Source organism: Lolium rigidum, chromosome 7 (assembly GCF_022539505.1).
Source record: "Lolium rigidum isolate FL_2022 chromosome 7, APGP_CSIRO_Lrig_0.1, whole genome shotgun sequence".
In the NCBI taxonomy this organism is placed as follows: domain Eukaryota; kingdom Viridiplantae; phylum Streptophyta; class Magnoliopsida; order Poales; family Poaceae; genus Lolium; species Lolium rigidum.
Window position 1 is genome coordinate 248,555,481 of NC_061514.1, and position 21,197 is coordinate 248,576,677.

Here is a 21,197-nt window from a genome sequence, read left to right on the forward strand (position 1 = left end):
GAACGATATCTAGCTTGAGCATCACCCGCGGCTCCTTCCGTCTGTGTAAGAATCTAGCTGTCTGCTGTACCAACATAAAGTTGTCATGGATGCACCGTTTGCGAATGAACGCACATTGGTTACGATCCACCAGCGACTCCATCCTAGGTGCTAGCCGAGAAGCCATCGTCTTTGCCACCAGCTTGGCGAAGATGTGGATTAGACTAATTGGTCTGTAGTCACCCAGCGCCGCCGCATCCGGACGCTTAGGGAGCAGGATCATCAGTGCCTGGTTCAGGCCTTGAAACCCGCGCCCACACATCGTGAACAGCTTGTCGAACGCTGCCATGAAATCACCTTTGACCGTGCTCCAGCATTTCTGCAGGAACTCGGCCGTGAATCCATCCGGGCCTGGCGCTTTGTCTGGCGGCAAGCGCCTAATCACCTCCCAAATCTCATCCTCAGTGAACGCAGCCTCAAGCTCGGAGAGGTCTTCTGAGTGAGTACCCAGAAAGTCCAAGTCCAGCGAGTGCAACCGGTCTACCGATGTCCCGAGCGGACCCTCAAAGTGCGTAAAGGTCGCTTCAGCCATGGCCGCATGGTCGAAAATGACCGCGCGGATCACATTCTTCTGGCGCCTATAAGCCGCATGCTGGTGGAAGAATGATGTGTTGGCGTCGCCCTCTCTCAGCCAAGCGATCTTAGCCCTCTGCTGGGCCATAGTGCGCTCAAGGGAGGCTAGGCCCAAGTAGGCGTGCTTTAGGTGGGCCCGGAGTCGACGTTCATCCGGAGATAGCAGTCGAGAATCCATGGCGATGTCCAACCTCAGCACAACTTCCCGCGCTATCATCAGCTGCAGCTTAACCGAACCAACCTTCTTACCGCTCCAGCTCATAAGGCTGCGCGTCGTCCGTTTCAGTTTAGCGGTGAGCATCCGGAAAGGGTCCGGGTCTCCATCCACCTCATCCCAACTGTTCTGTACCACCTCACTGAACCTATCCAACCTTAGCCAGAAACGTTCGAACTGAAACCTTTTCCGCCCTGCGGGTTTTGAGGTACAGTCCAGCAGGAGGGGGCAATGATCTGCCACTACAATGATGATTTCAAAGGTCTCATGTTTTACAATATTATCATAACACGGCATTGGATATGAGTAGCTAGAGCTCGACCTTGACTAATGGCTACATAATAGCACCTGCACCTTAGAGAAGCTGAAAATCTTCAGGGGGGAGTGGTGTTTTGGAACATGGGAGCATATGATCCCTCTATTTTGAAATGCATCTTACATATATTTTAAATTTTAAAAAAATTGAAACCGAAAATTCGCATGTAAAGCTTCTCGTGCTACACGCTTACAAAGTTGTTTCATAAAAAATCGACTTATCATGTGACGTGTGTAAAAAGACAAAACTCAGTGCTAAAAATAATGCTTTTCACAAGATAAGTTTTTTCTTTTTTATATAGACCACAAAAAATGTTGGTTTTTCGTGAAACTTGACGAACGAACATATATATTATGAAGATGTACATGTAAAAAAATTTGTTAAATTTTTTCGACCTTTCGAAATATGATTTTTTGGTAGAGGGTGCACACCCGGGAGCCGAATTGAATTTCCGTCTTCAGGGTCCATTTGTTGAGACGAAAGGTAACACCTTAATTTCTTACTTTCTCCCTTAGCTATTATAATAAGATATTCTAAAAATAAAAAAATTATGTATCTAGAGACGTTCGAGCCTGTAGGTTACTTATTTTAGTCTATATCTAGTCTATATTGATATATCTAAAACATGTTATAATAGTGAACTAAGCGAAAAGTTATATTGGATCCTGAGCACCAGTGCTCTTGCCAGATTAAAAAATTCAAAAATTATATTTATATGTTTAAAAAATGTAACAAAAATTCTAAAAGTACCTAATGATGTACCCCACTAACCTACAAAATCTCAATTTCAAATGATTTGTTTTTTGACCTATACAAAAATGACAAAATATTTTCTCTTTTTGTAGATTTGACTCACTATACTCAGATCTATGTATTTGTTATTTTTGTGCAGCCTAAAATACACATTATTTTCAGTTGAAAATTTACATGATTGTGGGATACAATACCGGCTACATCATGATTTATTTTCAGATTTTTGTAAAGCTTAGAAATATGATTTTTAATTTATTTTTTGAAGTGAGATCACAGGTGCTCATGTGCACCAAATCTTTGTCCTGAACTAAGGGAGTAGTATATTTTCCTATTCCGTTTTTTACGCGCAAAAACACATTTGCCGCTCGATCAAGAGCTTAAAGCTCACACCTTGGACAGAGATTTGATGCTGAAATACTGAAATGCTTGTATGCGACCGACCTCAATGCTGGTATAATTACGAGTTCTGGTTGCCGGTCAAGCAGAGGTCCTGTGCTCGATTTCGATGGGTAGACCATGCAGCGGGGACGGCAAGAGGTTCCTGACAAAAGTGTCGGATTTACAGCACAGCTTCCATGTGAAGTGCCTCACCAGATAGTGCATAGTGACCAGCGTCTCCATCCTAGAGAACTCTATCCCGGGACATATCCTCGGGCCACCGCCGAAGGGGACGAAGGAGCATGGAGGCGCCGCCGATGCTGACTGGTTCTCAAACCGGGACGGGTCAAACTTGGCCGGCTCGTGGTAGATGCTCGCGTCCATGTGTGTCGCGTTTGCCGTCCAAAGCACCTGAAAACGGTAAGAGTCAGTTTTGCGTCTTCAGTTCAGGTTTCTCTGAAGTTGTTACTTAGTGATGCTACGGTGATATGACCTGCCATCCTTTGGGGATCAAGTAGCTGTCGAATTCGATGTCCTCGAGTGCTACTCTGAAGTTGCCGAAGATGGGAGGGACCATGCGAAGTGTCTCCTGCGCGACTCGCCACGTTAATTTCATCTTGGCCAGGTCTTCCCAGGTGAGAGCCTCTCCGTCAGCCTTGTTCTTGGCGATCTCTTCGTGCTCTGTGTCACGAGACAGACACAGCATATATGACCATGGATTGCTTGCCGGATGCATGAACAAACGTGTAATTAGAGTGAAATGGTTACTTGCCTTGGACCATGGCGGCGAGGGTAGTCGAATCACTTGCGAGCTGGCGGACCATGAACGTCATTAGGATGGACGTCGTGTCGTGGCCGGCGATGAGGGCGACTATGGCGTTGGCGACGATCTCCTCGTCGCTCAGGACCCGCTCGCCATCCTCGTCCGTCAGGCTGAGCAGGCAGGTGATGAGGTCGCTGTTCCTTGACGCCTTGCCCTGCTCCACCTTCTCCTTCTTCTCCCGCGTGATCGCCTCCAGCGCCCGGCGAGCCCTGCCGCTGGCCTCGAGGCTCCGTCTGAACGCCGTGAAAGGAAGGTTCACCGGGATGGCCCACATGCCCTCCATCACGTGATCGAAGTCGCCGGCGAGGGCGTCCCGCCTGGCGCCCCGCTCGAGGCCGAAGAGCAGCGCGGAGATGACGTCGAACGTCAGCGTCTTCATCAGCGGCATCACCGTCACCGTCGCCCGGTCCGTCCAGTTCTCGTCGATGTGGCGCCGGACCTCGCCGTCGATCGTCCTCACGTACATCTTGAGCATGTCCGGCCGGAGGAACTCCTGCAGCGCGCCTCGGACGCGCCGGTGGTCGGCGCCGTGGAGGTCCACGATGCTGTTCTTGCCGAGTATCCGCTGGGCGGACCGCGGCTGCCGCGTCGCCAGCGCGCTGCTGAAGAACACGAACTTGTTGGCCGCCGGACCTGCAATGAGCACCGTCGGCGTGCCGAACAGCGACAGCTTCGACACCGGCCCGTACCTGTCGATCCTCTCCTGTATCCACTGGTCGTTGGTGTTGCTACGCAAGGCGCGGAGGAGGCCGAGGCTCTGCCCGATCACCGGCAGGCCGAGGGAGCCCGGTGGCAGGTTAGCCGCACATGGTTTGCTGGCTCTGGTGAGGAGCTGGATGATGGCTATGGATGAAACCACGGCAATCAGTGCCACCGCTATGGGAAAGTAATCCATTAGAGAGCGTGGGTATTGATGCATTGCAAAGCGGGCTTTAGTGGCTTACGAAAATATATAGCTTAGGAAGTGTATGAGGCCCTTCTTTTCCATCAGATTTCAGCTCACGTGGACATTTTATTAGCAGGTATAGAACATGGGTAACAGATGTCCAAGTTTTCTAGGAATAATACACGGAATCTTAGCACGCGTTGACGACTTACAGACGCTGAGATGCCCAGCTAGTACAAGACAAGAAATGATTCCACAAACTGGAATATGAGATACACATGGGGAAGACAATATCAACATCATATCACCACCCAAGACCCAACAACACCAATACATGTCATGATGTCAACACAGTTCCTCTTCTCCACTCTCATTCTCTCATATATATAATCATTTAATTATACTCCTACAATAGCAACAGAGCAAACCAAAAGACAGGGGATAATGAACAAATGAAATCAACTCATGTAAGCAACCGATGTCTCTAATTTAGAAGTTGCTGCAGATCGATGCGCCATGACGAGGCTAGCTGCTTCATTATCTGGACAGGTGCTGCACCCTCCCAATCATCGGGCAGCTCAATAGCGGTAGCTTCATGAAGTCCAAATAAGAGGTCGTTCTTCGCATCTCGTGGGATTCCAAGATAGTCGAATCCGTTTTCCATTACCAGATCAGCTAACTGCATCAACAACCAAGACAAGTATGAATTACACACGCTGCTCAAGTAGTGTTTTCAAGTGTTCAGCTAAAATTAAACCACAACATGCCAGACTGATCTCAGTACAGGAACAACCTGATCTCTTTCTTTTTTTTTTCTGAAAAGGGAACAACCTGATCTCAGTACAGGAACAACCAGATCAGTCTAACATCTCTTCCAGTAAAAATTGCACCCAAGGTCCCCAAAGAAACATCAATTTTCACAAACCATTGTCTGACCAGCATACAGCCTACCATTTCGCAGAAAGAGAATGAGAAGCAATCACTATTGTTAAAATCTATAAAGTTACTACTCCCTGCAACCTTAAATACCTATCACACATTTACACGATGTAGGCTAAAATGTGTCTAGATTCATTGAACCTGTGTTTAGGGCCAGAGGGAGTATACCATTTGGCAGTAGTAACTCTGCCTGAACATAACATAAGTTACTGCATTGGCTTCATAAGTATTTATTTGGTATCTCAGATGGTACTCCCTCTGCCCCGAATTTACTTGTCCCAGATTTGTCTAGATACTCATGTATCTAGAGTCTAGACGTGTTTTAGTGTATAGATACATGCAAATCTAGATAAATCTGTGATCAATCAATAAAAATATTGACTTAGGACAGAACTAATATGCACTATATTTTGAGGAAGGAGTAAACAGAAACAACTGCATCTACATTAGTTTCACAAGTATGTTTAATCAATAGCTTTCTTGCCAAGCAAACAACACAGAGCAAAAAAAACTAGTATTTAACAAATAGAACCCATTTCATCACTGAAGAAAGCATAATTATCATTCACATACTTCACAATATTTTTTTCCTTCAACCTTGTAGCAATCCAGTAAATATGAGTGACCTTCATTCTAGACCAAATGAAAAGCCAGAAGTCTGTTTGAGAAGGCAAAAGGACCACTTGTCAAACTGTTGCACTTTTGTTCTCTATCCAACTGATTTTCTACCAACATATGTTAAGCATACTTCATTTAACTTAGTTATCTAGTTAATTATGTAGTTACTGGCAGAAAAACTCATTGTAGATGCCTGTTCTAAAAGGCACAAGCCTGCTTGCCCGCTTATCCGACCTAGGCTCATTTAGGTGTCACCTGTCTTGCGGGAGCTGGTTTCTAGGACACTGGTTGCTAATTAGATGCCACTCAGATTGCTAATTAGATTCCACTCAGATTGCTAATTGGAACACTGGTTGAGCACCAAATTGACAAATATAAGAGCACACTGTCTGAATATTGACAGATATACTATGCAGAACTGAGAATTCAGGAAAACGTCAGTATCTTCATCTACACTCTGCTAACTTCAGGTAAGCATCATATCACCAAATCAAATTTCGTAAACTAATTCCTCTAAGCTGTAAGCTGGGTTAGCAACCCAGGTTCTCAGCGACCTCCAGTTCTGAGGATTCTCGGCCGCTGGATATCGTATGGGAATCATCTGAGAGTGGGAGTTATGCACGACATATAAGAACGATATGCAACTGTTTTAACATATTCACACTGAAATGTGCTTTAGAGCTCTGTACCGCAGGCATAGCATGAATGACAGAATTGATTTTTTTCCCCTGGTCAAGCACCAGTTTTAGCATGAGAAGAAAACTCTACTTTGACATTTCCCTATTATAGTTGTCACTACTGTCCAAAACATCCCAGCAACTTCAGATAGAAAATTTTGCTCCTAAAATGAAATACAGTAGTTTACCTGCTGAAGCCAGCTCAAAGCTATATCATAGAAGCTTTCTTCTACAAGAAATTGTCCAACAGCATGTAAGACCTCATTTGCAACCTCGTTTGACAGTTGATCGACGACAGGTCCAGTTTGCTCCATTAGCTTTGCAAGTAGTTCAGTATCTCCAGTTGAAAGAACCTCAGCATAAGCCGAATCCATGTCATCAACATGAACAGCATCCATCGCACGAGTCCAGGACTCCCAAACTGGGCCTCTTCCATCCCCCTGATTGTCATCATTCAAAGCCTCTCCATCCAGTTCAGGAATAGGAACTCTGGCAGCAGCTCTTGAACTTCCATTATCTTCACCAGCTACTCTAATAGCTTCCAGTGTCGCCTCATCTTTCGAGGCTCTCCATGCACTTCGAGCAGAAGGACCCTCCCCAAACCGAAATGGCCCCTGTCCTTTGTCCCATCCTCTCCTCGGACCTGCTTGATCATTACCATTTCTAGGCACCCTACTGTCAGATGAAAATGAATCCAATCCTCTTCTGGAATTCATTCCGTTTCGTGATCCAGAATAAGCATATGAATCCCATTGTTCAGAATCTGGTCTCCAGGACGGGCTTCTTACGCCAGAAGCCATACCATCTGCAGAAAAATATCTATCTGCATATCCCATCCTTCCATCACCGCCCCTACCAAATTTTGAATTAGAATACTCATGAAAACCATTGTATTTCGCAGATGATCTGCCGGGAGATGAACCACCACCTCTCCTGCCTGACGATAGTGATATATCTCTAGCCATTTCCTCAACAACTCTCTCAAGACCGCGTACTCTGTTCTCCAGGGTAACCATGCTGTCATGAGATCCTCCCATGAAATCCTGAAATGTGTAAAAAACAAGTGATATTATGTAGCTTTCCCAGAGATGTCTAATAAGCTACATTCTCTCATAAGTAGCACATCACAGTAATATGTGGCTTCATGAAAACTGTCATATCAAAAGATTGGCAGCAGCTTGGCACAAGCACCAACACAATATAACTAAACAAAATAGACTTGGTGATCACATGGATAGGTGTCACGTCTTGTTTTCCATTCATCCAAGCCGTATAATCCAGTTTTATCCTAGTAGAACATGGTTTTTTGGTGTACAAAAGTGATTTCAGATTTTTGGTTCGAATTTTTTTATCAAAGTTAACGGAAAATATGTTTGTGAGTTGACTTTGACCCAAAATATGAAACCACTTTTGTACACCAAAAAACTGTGTTCTACTAGGAAAACAAGATAAAAGTGGACTATACGGTTTGGATCAATGGAAAACGCAGACGTGCACACCTATCCATGTGATCACTGAATGCAAACTCTGATTAAAACTTTACTTCCATTTAAACAATTGCAGATAGATTAAAATTTTAAAGACAGAATATAACTTATCATCAATATGGAAGTTAAGAAGCTCTGTTATTTTATGACCATACTCTTAGAAGTAAATTAAAAAATCAAAATTCAGAATTTGTGCTGGAAAGAATTCAGTACTGAGTAAACCTGAACAAGACTAACCTGTAACATGTTCATGAGACTTGTTTGCTGTCTCTCCAATTGCGACAGCTGCTTCTGTATCACCAACCAGTTTGTTTTATTGTTTATGAAAGGGCCATCTCCTGGGATAGTCATTGGTGTAGTATCTTTTGCACTTGTTTCACACCTATCTTCAGCATTAGATACCCTACCCTTTGCATCTTTGTTTCTATTTCCTCTTTGGCCAGCCCATTTATTTCTAACACTTTGAAAATTAGAGCTAGCACGCACTTGAGTGAGACTTCCTTCATCATCTGCTGAGCCATTGCTGTTAGCAGGACCAATAGGATCGCCATCTGCTTCGTCTGGATCATCTTCACTTTGCAAATGAGATTGTAGAGTCTTGCGGGGAACTACCACCTCAACAGCCAAATCATCTGTGGTTCTAGTCTCAAGCTTTTGAAAAAATTCAGGGTTTAGTTCCCTGTCATTTAGTGTAGGTCTTTTCTTCAAGAGAACTGCTGCTTTTTCAGCTATGCTACTGCCCTTTGTTTTCTCATTGTTGCTAGGCGAATCCAGTTTCGCTTCACTGCCAGTTGGTTCCTTATTTTTACCATCTGCTGCATGCAAATTGCTTAACATTAAGCATGACATACAGATATAGTAACACCCTAATAATTACATATGGTTGTTCAACAAAAGAGAGGTTGATACCATTTGTATCTTCACCTGTCAATTGCTTCCACAACTGTACTGCATCAGTCACGCTATCTCTGACAGGCCTTACCTGGAATTTTGTTTACAGGAACAAGTTATCAATGGATTGTGTGTATAGCTAGTGGGCATCTGAAAACGCATGGAACAGCAACATATCCCAAATCTTAGTGAGGTAGTTTATTTATTACCTTATCAAAACGGCAAGCCTCCAGAGCAGCTATGGTTGGAGCGGCCCCATCACCTATCAGGTGGCCTGAATGGGTAGCCAGGACACACAATGTGTCAGCAGCTGCTTTTCTAGTAGCCCAATCACTGTTCTCAAGACAGTCACGGATACTTTGCAGTGTCTGTTGCATATTCTGGGGACTGATAGCTCCAACCTGAAAGGGAGGAAATCAATTATCAAAACTAAACAAGAATGCCAGTGGCCAGCGATAGTTTCTATCGTTGCAGACTTGCAGTGATCTACGAAATATGCAGAAAAATTAGCAATTGCATAGGAAGCAAGTTACAAGACCATATGATGCTCCTAATTATAACTAATGTCGCAGTGACCAGGCCCGGGTGACTGTTTACCAAAAACACAGGTCTCCGCAAAGTCGTAAAAAGCAGTTCAGCATTGTGTCTTATGAACGAAACCAGAAAATATATGCCAAACACTTGGCTAGGTCCATAAGATCTATCGCGTTGGAGCCTAGTAATATCAACCAAAATAATAATTAATGCTCACAGATATGATGCAACATATAGTATCTAAACTTCCAGTTGTCATCTATCAAAAGGTATAAAGTTCTTAAATATTCGAGCTTTAACTCCCAACTTTGTAAAATGGTACTAACACAATAAAATAATGTGGCTCAAACAGCTAGTGAGCAATAGGAGTAGGTCCTAAAAGAGCATCCTTCTACTTCTTAGTCTCAGCTAGTACAGCAATGAATGCATAGGTATATCCCATATATCAAAAAGAAAACTGAAACTCCAAAATTTAAACACCATTTTGCGGGAGGCAATAGAAAAAAATGTCTCATAATCATTTGCAAAAAAGGAAAGAATGAAAGAGTTACTGGATGCATCAAGAAGGTTAGCTAAGCTTCTATTTAAACCTTATAAATCATATCAACGATGTATTTTGCATTGCTCATGTCTTTATGGGGCCAAACAGTATTAAAAATGTAAACACGGTCTTATATACCCTCTGGCAGGACATGAAGTGCTAAATATCCCAACTTCACACACTTCATATGAAGATACACTTTAATCTTGATTCTTTAAGATATTAAATTCAACATACAAGCTGCAAAATTGCAGTCCACACCAATTAAAAGGCCTAAAATTAATAAATATTGAACCTTATTTTGATCGCCTATATGTCAATTCATCAGGTATATAGCATGCAAGACAAAAGAAATAGGGAGACCATAAGCGTATACCTGAGCTAGGCTTCCAATGACATTGAGCAGTGCCCCTTTGGCCTGCACACCCTGGCTGGCGACCAATTTGAAAACCCTGGAGCCAAGCTTGCCAAACATCCCCAACACCCCAGGTCCCGGCCCTGCCCCCTCCACCGTCTTTGCCAAGCAGGCGGCAGCCCCGCTCTGCACAGTCTTGCTCTGCTCTCCCATGACCTCGAAGAGCGGCTTCACAAAGAGGGCGACCGTCCCATTCCCCGCATCGCCAGCGGCCGAGGCAGCCAGCGGGCGGAGGTAGACCGCGGCGAGCTGCCCCGCGGCGTCGCGGCAGGCGTCGCGCACTGAGGAGTCGGAGGCCGGGTCCTTGAGCCGGCGCGCGATGTGCGCCATGACCTTGTGCAGGTGCGGCGCGGCGGCGTCGGGGTGCGCGGCGCAGAGCATGGCGAGGAGGCGCGTGGACTCGCGGCGCGCGGGCGAGGCGAGGCCCTGCGCGTCGGAGGCCAGCGCGTGGAGGAGCATGGGCACGGCGTCCGGGGACGGCGGCGCGCGGATGAAGCGGTCCAGCTCGTCGACGCCGATGTGGTGCGTGTCGCGGTCGGCGAGCTTGGCGAGCGCGGAGAAGACCCGCGACTTGAGCTCCGCCATGGCCGCGTTCTTGGACGGCGCCGCGCCGGCGGCGGCGGAGGAGGAGGTGGGGGCGGGGTTTGGGGTCGGAGGCGCGGTGGTGGGCGAGCGGGGGTGGGCCTTGGTGGCGGATTTGGAGACCGCGGCCGCCATTGCGGCGGATTGGCGTGGGAATCTGGGGAATGCGGGGCTCAGATTTGAACTGGTGGGGGGTGTGGGATTTGGGCTAGGACTGAAGGCATTCGGTGGCGAATCCGTGGGAAATTGGAGGGATTGTGGAAGATTTTGGTGGGTTTTGCGGAGGATTTGGGAATGAGATGATGGGATCTCACCTTGGGGAGCGGAGATTTGGGAAGACGAGGAGTGAGCCAACGAGTTCAAGATTCTTTCTTCCCAGACGAGACAGACGATGGATGAGAATGAGAAAGGCAGACGAGGGAGAGTGGACCACTTTGTCAGTGAGCGGCTTGGGATCATTAGGTGAGAAGGAAAATCATATGGATCAGCTGTTACTGTCTTTGCCCCCACCTTGTCAGCCAAGTACAGTCATAGTACTAACGGCAGTCCATACTCTACTCATCCTCTACCACCGTATACGTATGTAAACGGCAAGACATGTAAATGGGGCCGGTGTATATCTACAGTACTATATTGAAGTTAGTCGCCGTACAACGCGTTTGGTGAAGGAGATTCGGATCATCCAAGTTGTCCAATGTATATCTCACGGTACCTTGCCGATGGTGTACATCGTCTCACTGATAATTACGCGCATCTGCCACCGACGAGTGGAAAATACCGGTTCTTAACCACCAAAAGTAAAGGGCAACAACGCCCCGACCCATAGGGTACCGCCGCCGCCACACCTTATCATCTCGCCCGCGGATGACCTACCGTCGCCATATCGCTGAAAGACCTCCTCCAGTACCTAGCTCCCTGGCTCGTCATCGTCAGACTGGTGCACCTACAAGCCAAAGGAAAGTGGAGATAGCGGCTTACGCGAGGTAAGGGGAGAGGGCGGCCAGCTTTGCCATGGCATGCAACCTGCTCAGTTGCTATGTCCACCAGAACGGTGTCGCCGCGGCCGAGCTTGGCCTTGGAATCAGCAAAGGCGAGTGGTCTGGAGATTCGGGAGTAGAGCTTGGGGTGGTTTTTTTTTGTTCAGTCTGTTGAATGGTGGGAGGTTCCGCGCGTTGCTACGGCTCAAAATTGTTTTTTAGCAAATGCAAACACAATATAAGGAAAAAAATTAGGTGTATAGCAAAGTGCCCATCAAGTGCAACAGATAAAGTAAAATTATACGTGCCCACCATTCCAAAAAAAAAAAGTATGATTTCTACCATAGAAACATGCTAGGATTTATCCTTATTTTGGTTGTAGAAAATTAGAAATATGCTGATTTCAATTCAGCATTAGTCCACTTGTTCCGCTGCAACAATTCTCTCAAAAGGTAAAGAAAGAAGATCGCTTACTTTCAATATATTTTGATCCAAGTCAACACAAAAAACTTGGTGTACATCTCAATCACTAAAACATAGTCACTTATGCACTTCCAAATATTCACTGAAGTAATATTTTTACAATCAATCATGTACATGAACATGCACATAGACTTAGGCCATCGGAGAACACGTTTATACTTAAAACATGTTGCAGATGAACTGCATATTGCTTCCAGAATAAATTATACATGACTCTCCAGATATGATCACAAAGTTGTGCAATTAGCTTAGTCGGACTCTCTAGACTACCCAAGGTGTATGACAATGAGCTTGAATCAGGTAGCACTGAAAATAAATACTTGTAAGCTTGTAGCTATGAAAAGATTTTGGAAGCTAACATTAAATCGACATTGGTAACCCGTTTTTCTTGTTGCCCCCTTTAGATGGGTTAACACACTTAGTCGTATACTCGCCAATTGATCTTTCCCTCTCCAACATCTAGCCATATACTCGCCGGTTGATCTTTCTCCGTCGTTATCATCTCTGCCAGCGTCAAGTCAGGGTGCCACCATGCCATGATAATGCGTCCCTCTAAAGCCGTTGGGGCGCTCGTCCCCAACTCCAAACCTGCGGAAAACAAGGCAATTTAAGTGTGTATCTAAGCGTGATAATAAAAGGAGATTTTATAAACTAAGAAGGGGCAATATAATTGAAAGCAATCTTTAGAGAATAAAGTGAAAATAAATGCAAGAAGATTTGTAATTGTCTAGCCTTACTTACATGGTTCAAGCAATTTAAATACACACTTGGGATTACAAATGTTGCAGGACACATGACAACTAAGATTTGTAAAATCTGAACCATATCGAAGCACCGAAGAAAACCAAAAACTGCATGTGCAAACCTAAAAAGGGAACTGTTGCACTGAAGATGACAATGTTCACAGGGAACAATGGCTTTCACGTGAAGGACGTTGTCGTGTGGAAGGTTGTATATAGAGCTACGATGGTAGGGATATGTGACATGTGTGGCAGGCTATATCTAGAGCTACGACCGTAGGGATCTGTGGCATCACGGGAGGTGGTAGGGATCTGCGGCGTACCGGGAGGTGGCAACATCACAGGTAATGGCAGGGAACGGCAGTGGCATAGGCGGCCTCGCATGCTCCTGCAAGTCACGGTTCTCTTGATTCAGAGGGGGCTGATCCAATATCGTATGGCCTCCTCTGCGAGCTCAACCCTACACTATACCACACCATTGAAGTATCCTAAGCACATATAAAAATATTCAAAGAAATAAACATTATGGCATCAAACACCATGGCCAGTTAACAACACAAGAAATGCAATGTGCAGTCATGTTTCCTCCATCAGACACACACATTTGTCATCACTCAGCCTGGCATGAGGAACCTCCACAATTGCAGCAACTTAGCCACATTTCGCTTCCTAAGACACCCCAGGTTCGTGTGGAACTACCAATCAGTTAGCATAAGCAGGCAACATAATAGTTCAATTATTGAGTGTGAATGGGTTTTCACATTTGATGCATCAACCATAAGGAATTTGAAATTTCGAGCTCACCTTCCTCTCATGAATAACACGAGCGTGCTTCAGAGATATTTGTTGCATGCCTCTCCGCACCGATAATTTCTGTGTTTAGTGCTTTTGGTTCAGAAGCTGACTATACATCGCATGTGAAATAAAGTAGCAATGTTACATTAATTTTTAGATCCATTGAGAAAAATGTAAACATATGAATTGAGCAAAGAGATAGACATTGGCGCATCAGTAGATGTATTGAGGAAGAAGGGAAAACCTCATCACTCCGTTGTACACCATCCTCGTTCCGCTCTTCGTCTGTGCGCTTTGCCATGGAGACAGGCCACACCTAGCTGAGGTACGGGAGTAGGCGCAATCCAGATCAAGGGCTATGGCGGAGCGTCATGGATTTCAGAGGTGACATCGGCGTTGGTGGATTCTAGGATGGCGGCGACAGTAAACTGTAGGGTGGGCAGTGCCAGCGTCAAGGGATGAGGTTGGGAAGCGTCAAGCTGTAGGCGCTCTCGTAGAAGGATGGTCCAACTTGGGCTGTTAGTGGCGGCGAGAGCACGATTGGGCGAGGGGCGAGACGTGAGGGGCAGGGGTGGCGGCTACGAGACCCTGTGCTAGCTTGCTAGGGTTCCATGGGAGAAGGTCGGGGCCGTCGGTTCTATTTTCCTTGGCTGGTCTCAGACGGTATCTTTCACTTATCGGTGGCAGGGAATAGTAATTAAGCTAAGTAAAAAAATTAAGATGACCGTCAGATGTAGATTGTAAGGCTCAGATCGTCCTAATTTCTTCATCAAACGTGTTATACGATCTACAATCAACTCCAATATAAAATAGTAAGATATAAATTTCTGCTATTTTACGCTGGCTGTTTTGTATTTCACCAACAATCACTTTTGTGGTCTTGTTTTCTCTAAAGATTTATGCGGCAGCGATCTTATATGGGCCTGTCTTTTTTTTGTGGGACCCGGACACGTTTTTTCGTTTCAGCGTCGTTTTTTTTTTAAGCTTTTCCTCTGCGTGTTCCTCTCCGGTGAGGGGCGCGAGGTCCAGGCGACGCCGGCGGAGAACGAATGCATCGGCGAACCAAGACCCAGGCGTCTTGCCCCAGTATCCTGCTCGTCTCCATCCGCTCCCTCCTCTCCGCCAGCACGTAGCAGCCAGGAGAGCTCCAGGCGACACCGGCTGCAACAAGGACGACAGCAGGGCCGCGTTCCTAAGACTCAACGTGAGCTTCCTCACCCATTAGTCTGATTTGCTTTTCTTCTTCTTCTGTAGAGTAAATCTTAGGTCTCACTTGCTGGATCTGGTTCGGGGATTTATTGTGCTGTGCTACTCCGGCTCCCTCCTTGTAAAGTTGTAATGCTTTCTGATATTTGTACTGCACACATTCCCCTCTGCCATGTTATCCTGTCATGATTTAGTAAGTGTTGGTTCATATGGATGCTTCTAATACTTGATGTACATTCATATATGAGGAGTTGCTTCATGTTTTTTTACACATCATGCATGATACGTGCTGTAGTTTGACGTTCAGTTTCCATCGTCCAGCTCTTGTATGCCGAAGTTATTATTTCATTATTCTCTTTCTTAGCTGGGTTTAGTGATATGAATGACAACCTTCTCATTTATGTTGAAGATGATTTTTGTTGAGGAACAATTCAACCTATTTGTGCCACTCACCGGACCAAAAAGAAGACCCTGCGACAGATTGGTGAATTATTTAACAAGAAGGTTGCTCCAAAGGATCTTTGTTGATTTAATGATGGTACTTAGCCATCTACCTGGATGCTTAGTGCTAATTTTTCAAATGCGTCATTTCCATAATGAATTCATTTTCAACTTCTTTAGTTGGCCCCTACATTAGTTAATCTATAGTTTAGTTGGGCCCTACATTAGTTAATCTATAGTTTAGTTGAGCGCTCAGTTGGTATGTCTAAGAAAATAAGGCTTGCTTATCCTACGAAAAAATGATAAAAATTGTAGATACACCTTCTCTTTGTAATTTTCATTTTTCCTTTTAGCTAGTATCTTCGGGTTTTGAGTTTTATTTTTAGAACCAAATCAAAGTATCATTCATTTGTTGAGTTGACTAGGTTTTCTGAAAATCATCCGGTTCATCTTTTAGCTGATGTAGTGTCAGCCAGATTTATGCCTGATTTTGCACTAGTGTATGGAGTTTCATATTCTCAATAGTTTTTTCCATTAACAAACCACAACCTAGTTCGTAAGTATCCATACAGTACATCAGCTATAATTGAATATACTACGTAATATTTTTCTATTAGTATGATGACAAAGCTATATACATCTAGTGAACTAAAAATGTTCTAGAAGTAAGAAATTTTATATGGCTATTAGTAGTTTTTTGCCTGTTCATTTTTTTTCGCGAAAACGCAAAAAGCTTTGCGTTTCGATGCATTGATAGAAAAAAGAAGTTGTATTTACAAATCCGAAGAATGGACCAACACCCACGCCATACAACTCAACCGAAGAAACCTAGTCTAAGGGAGAAGTTGGCGTAGCCCTCGTGCTCCCGCGTCCGCCCATGATCTTGCCTCGGCTTTGATCGTGTCGACTAGGGAGACCACTGAAGGCAGCTCGTTGTTGAAGACGATCGCGTTCCTATGCTTCCATACCCACCATGCCATGAGCATAATCAACGACGAGGTTCCTTTGCGCATATGACGTGGGTTGGATCGCACCACCATCGTCCACCACTCCGCGAAGTCCCCTTCAACAACGGGAGGTCTGGCAGTAGATCGGATCCAAGATAGGACCTCATGCCAGATAATCCGCGAAAACGGGCACCCTGTAAGAATGTGTGACATAGTCTCCTTCGACTGGTCACAGAACACGCATCGCGGCCGATGAGGCAACTGGCAGCGTGCGAGTCTCTCACCCGTCCAACATCTGTCTTGGCAAGCTAGCCAGATGAAGAACCTCACCCCGGGCGGCACCCAAGATCTCCAGTTCAACTTCCAAGACCCCGAGACTAACGACCCTTGGAAAAGGGCATAGTAGCAGGTCTTAGAGGAGTACTGGCCATTGGTCGTCCACCGCCAGACAAGCTTGTCTGGCTCACTCGTCAGGTGCACCCCATGCATCCTGGTCCACAGCTGAAGGGTTTTTGCGTGTTCATTCGCAAAGCATGATTGTCTCTTATGGTTAATTAATATTTTGGTTTTCAGTTTTGTCATTCTTAGAGTGGATGTAGTCATTCTTAGTCTTTAGTCTTAAGTTTCAGTTAGTGATGGCATCATTGATTTTCTTTAGCCCCAATTTTACTTGTCTTTCCTACTTCTTTTCTCTGTTTCTGTCGCCATTGTTACCTTCTATCTCTGCATTTGTTTGTTTTATTAATTCATTTGTCTCTTTCTTCATTCTTTCAGCTGTCATAATTTCTCATTTAATGTCCTCTTCGTCATTGTTTTGCAGACAAATTCTCTCAGCCTTCTGTAACTTACCCTTTTTGTTGAGTCTTTAGTGTATAATTTTGTTGTCATCCTTTATTCATTTCTCAGTTAATGTCATGAGCTTTGATTTGTCTTTTTTAGTGTATAATTTTTGTGCATCAACTTGTGTTGCTAGAAATACATTCCCCATTCACTGTTTTCCTTCATTTCCTCATTCTCCATTAATTCAGTCAGTCTCAGTTAACTATCTTATTTTCGATATGTATCTGTCTTTAGCTGTACCCACTAAATCCAATAACGCTAATTTGTACCGAGTGCTCAGTCCATCCAACAAAAAACGGCCTCCCCTGTTGTCGTAGTCTCTGGGCTTTTACGCGATTCGGCAGATGAGCCTGTGGGCTCACAAATTCTGTCTGGCTCAGTTGGTAAAAACGCTAAGATAGGCACACGCATCTCCTGTGTCGCAAGTGAAGATCTTCCTGACAGGAAGAAACACCTGGGGCAAAAAGCATCTTGTTGCAACAAAAGAAATAGAGGAGAGCGGGAAAAAAGCATGAATGTGACTATGGGAGATAGAAAAGAAGACCACAAAAAGACCATCGGCTTGGATGCTGACCTGAATCGGAGATAACCACCATCCCTCTAGGTTAATGAGAAAAATCTCTTAAAAACTTCTCTACCCTTGCAGTTACTTCAAAATCATTCTACCAAGTAAAGCTTCATGCTTTTTTAGTGTATAATTTTTCTGTATTATGTCAGTGATTCAACTTGTGTTGCTAGGAATACATTTCACATTCAGTGTTTTCCTTCATTTCCTCATTCTCCATTAATTCAGTGAGTCTCAGTTAACTATCTTATTTTCGATATGTATCTGTCTTTAGTCTGTTAGCATTCATTACTAGTTCAGTTAGTCAGTCCTTCATCGTGTCTTTCTGACTTTCTCTCTTTTCAGTAGTCCTTAATTCATCACTAGTTCGTGCATTGTGTTAGTATTTTTTTAGTCTTTCTTCGTCTCTTCATTCATTCGCTTGTCCTCCTTCATTTTTTGTCAGTCTTGTCTACTTTTTATTTCTGTCACTTATTCTTTTTTTCATTCTTTATCAACTAAGCCCATCTCTCATTTTTTTTTTCTATCTTTGTTTCTTTCTATCTCTTGTGATGGATACGCATGTCCTCCTTTGCAATGTTGCAACAGATCAAAGATTAAGCTAAACAAGGGATGTAGGAAGTTTATTGACTCATCCTACTAATTACTGCCTGAACAAAAAATCAAATACTTGTAGCAAATAATACTTTAACTACAATCAATATCATTCTACCAGGTATGCGTAGGGCATGGGGTCAGTTGAACCCTCAAAAGCTTGAGAATAAACATGCTGATATAAGCATTGTCAGTTAACCAGATGCAATGTACATCTTAAAAATAGATATGGGGTCAACTAAGACCGAACAAACAATGGAATATATTAGTACAATTCCAATACGCAACTGCTCATAAATGGAATACTACTAGAAGAAAATCTGATTTAAAAAACAACGTTCCAAGCAGGCTAGGCAAACTCCCTACCTTTGGTAGAAGGATCGTGAGTGAGAGCCCTTGTAGGAGACACGGGTGGGGGAGGTGATCGGGGCCTCTGAATCACACGGGGCATGTGAATCTGGAATCAGAAGAAGAAAAACAAACCCTCTACTGATACCAATGCCAGCCTCCGCCCGCGTCGAGTATTTCTTATCCGGCGACCGGAGCTGCTCGGCGGGGGGTTAGGGCAAGGGTGAAACGGGGACCCCGAATACAGAGGCAGGGAGGGTGGCCGGTTAGCGGCTACGGTGGCGATGGTGGCACATGCTGTGGTTGCGGAGGAGGGGTGGGCCGTACTGGATGCCACGGGGGCAGCTGTCGAGGGGCGGGCGGGCCGGGGGTGTGGGGGGGGTGTTATTAGGTGGAGCTGGTTGCGAGGAAGACAACATAAACTAGCACATTATTCACATCATTGTTTTAAGAAGATCTGATCTTATGCGTCCAAGTACCAGACTACGGTTTTTTTTTGAGGTTTCAGCCTAATTAGGCCACACAGACCAGCCCTTATAAAGAAAGAAGCCTTTCCCTCTTCTTTCAAGGTGGATCCATGGATGATGGCTCGGTTATCTTCGAATGCTGGATCATACTTGTAAATATAACTTCTACAAATTTGTAAACGAGTGAAGTGCATCACATGTACCTAAACTATTCCGAGTGTCATACCTCCAAGATGTTTCAAAATAGTCAAGTCGTCCACTCAAGAAAAAAAACTGTTGTTTGGTACTCGGACGCGTCAGATCAGATCTTTTTAAAACAATGACGCGAATAATGCGCTAGTTTGCTTCCGCTTCCTCGCAACCAGCTCCACTTACCCCCCGTCGACAGCTGCCCCGTGGCGTCCACCACGGCCCACCCCTTCCTCCGCAACCACAGCCCCTGCCCCCATCGCCACCACTGCCGCTAACCGCCCACCCTCCCTCCCTCCCTCTCTATTTGGGGTCCTCGTTTCACCGTGCCGGGCAGCTCCGGTCGACGGATAAGAAATAATAGACACGAGCGGAGGCTGGCAGCTGTAGAGCGTTTGTTTTTCTTTTCATATTCCAAATTCACGTGCCCCGTGTGATTCAGAGGCTCTGTCACCTGCCCCGCCCGTCTTCTATAAGGGCTCTCCCTCACGATCCTTCCACCGAAGGTAGGGAGTTTGCCTAGCCTTCTTGGAACATTGTTTTTGAGATCGAGTTTTCTTCAAGTAGTATTGATGAGGGACAAAAGAGAAAATAAAATAAAGTAAACCGAACTAATATCTAGTACTAGCTTCTACAAACTTCTACTATATTCTAGGTAATATGGTCCTGTAGTTATATGTGTTGTAGTGGTTTCCTGAGTATTCTAATATAAGTTGTAACTAGAATATTTGTAGTTCTTTCCCTAGCTTATGTAGTGTTCTCTAGAACACTATAGTTGTAAGTAAAGCTAAGTAGTGAAGGCTTATGCAGCCTATAAATAGAGGTGTAACCTCTGCCTATGTAATTGGACTATGTACCCCTACCTATCAATCAAATAAATAGAACATTGTGTTCTGTCTTAGATCTTGGACTAGATCTTGTGTGTTGATAGTTTTGAATTGAACTCGTTACATCCCTGCCCCTAGTGCGATATCTAGCTTACGCCCCTAGAACGATATCTAGTGCAGCACGTTGAAGCGGTTCCTTCAACAATTGCTTTGCTAATCCGGTCCAGCTGTTGGTTTCCTCATTGAGAGTTGCACCAAGCAATGGAGGAATTGGGGAAAACAGTGGATGTTGTAGATCAACAAATCCATGCGCTCCGTGAAGATCTTAACCGCAGATTTGATCAGCTAGTTGAGATGGTAAGAAAGGGTGTTCCTCCCGTTGCCAATGAAGAATCATCAAAGGAGGCAGATGATAGGCGTCGAAGAATGGGGGGTCATCTTGAAGCAAAAACACCTCATCCACATGTTGTTCAGCGTACTTCAAGGAGGCCAATGTATGTTGAAGCTTATGAAGGTGACGAATATGATGAGGGCCTTGAAGAACCTGAATATGATGAGGGCCTTGAAGAACCTGATCTCTATACATATCCGAGAGTACACAACTCTACATATGCGAGGGATACATAGAAGGTGAGAGCTGAGATCCCCATTTTTAACGGAAATGTTGATATTGAGGGGTGCCTTGATTGGTTGTATGAGGTGGCGACTTTCTTTGAGGTAATGAATATTCCAGAAGACCGTAGAGTTTCTTTGGTTGCATACAAGCTGAAAGGGGGAGCTGGTGCATGGTGGCATCGCCTTCAAGAAGACTGCAGACTAAGAGGAAAACTTCGTGTGCGATCTTGGCGGCAAATGAAGAACCTTTTGAAAGGGAGGTTTTATGATCAGATCCTATTCATTCAGTTTCAGAATTGTGCCCAAGGTAATAGGACTGTTTCAGAATATACGTTCCAGATAATATACAGAAGAGTTTCTAAGGCTACAAGTGAGGTGCAACCTTGCTGAAACCGAAGATCAACAAGTTGCAAGGTATGTCAATGTGCTCAATGATGCTATCCAGAACCATTTGATGATGCAACAAATTTGGTCCATTGATCAAGCACAAGCTCCAG

General features: G+C 44.7%; 2 protein-coding genes across 5 annotated transcripts; both read right to left on the reverse strand.

Annotated features, from left to right (window-relative positions):
* Positions 1-2,200: 2,200 nt before the first annotated feature.
* Positions 2,201-3,998, reverse strand: LOC124677999 (taxadiene 5-alpha hydroxylase-like). Its single transcript, XM_047213931.1, has 3 exons — positions 3,046-3,998; positions 2,767-2,954; positions 2,201-2,684 (listed from the first exon to the last, which is right to left on the reverse strand). The coding sequence occupies exons 1-3, from the start codon at positions 3,989-3,991 to the stop codon at positions 2,373-2,375; spliced, it is 1,446 nt and encodes a 481-aa protein (XP_047069887.1). The 5' UTR covers positions 3,992-3,998; the 3' UTR covers positions 2,201-2,372.
* Positions 3,999-4,216: 218 nt separating this feature from the next.
* Positions 4,217-10,912, reverse strand: LOC124673910 (TORTIFOLIA1-like protein 1). 4 transcript variants are annotated; one of them, XR_006992863.1, is made up of 7 exons: positions 10,046-10,912; positions 8,804-8,995; positions 8,613-8,685; positions 7,941-8,518; positions 6,405-7,259; positions 5,495-5,579; positions 4,552-4,661 (listed from the first exon to the last, which is right to left on the reverse strand). XR_006992863.1 is itself a non-coding variant. In XM_047209959.1 (6 exons), exons 1-6 carry the CDS (start codon positions 10,799-10,801, stop codon positions 4,467-4,469), a joined length of 2,631 nt encoding a protein of 876 aa, XP_047065915.1. In that variant the 5' UTR covers positions 10,802-10,910; the 3' UTR covers positions 4,217-4,466. The 4 variants fall into 4 exon arrangements, 3 of the variants coding, with proteins under 3 accessions (XP_047065915.1, XP_047065914.1, XP_047065913.1); XM_047209959.1 differs by lacking the exon at positions 5,495-5,579 and having other exon boundaries at positions 4,217-4,661; positions 7,941-8,515; positions 8,628-8,685; positions 10,046-10,910; XM_047209958.1 differs by lacking the exon at positions 5,495-5,579 and having other exon boundaries at positions 4,217-4,661; positions 7,941-8,515; positions 10,046-10,910.
* Positions 10,913-21,197: the final 10,285 nt, after the last annotated feature.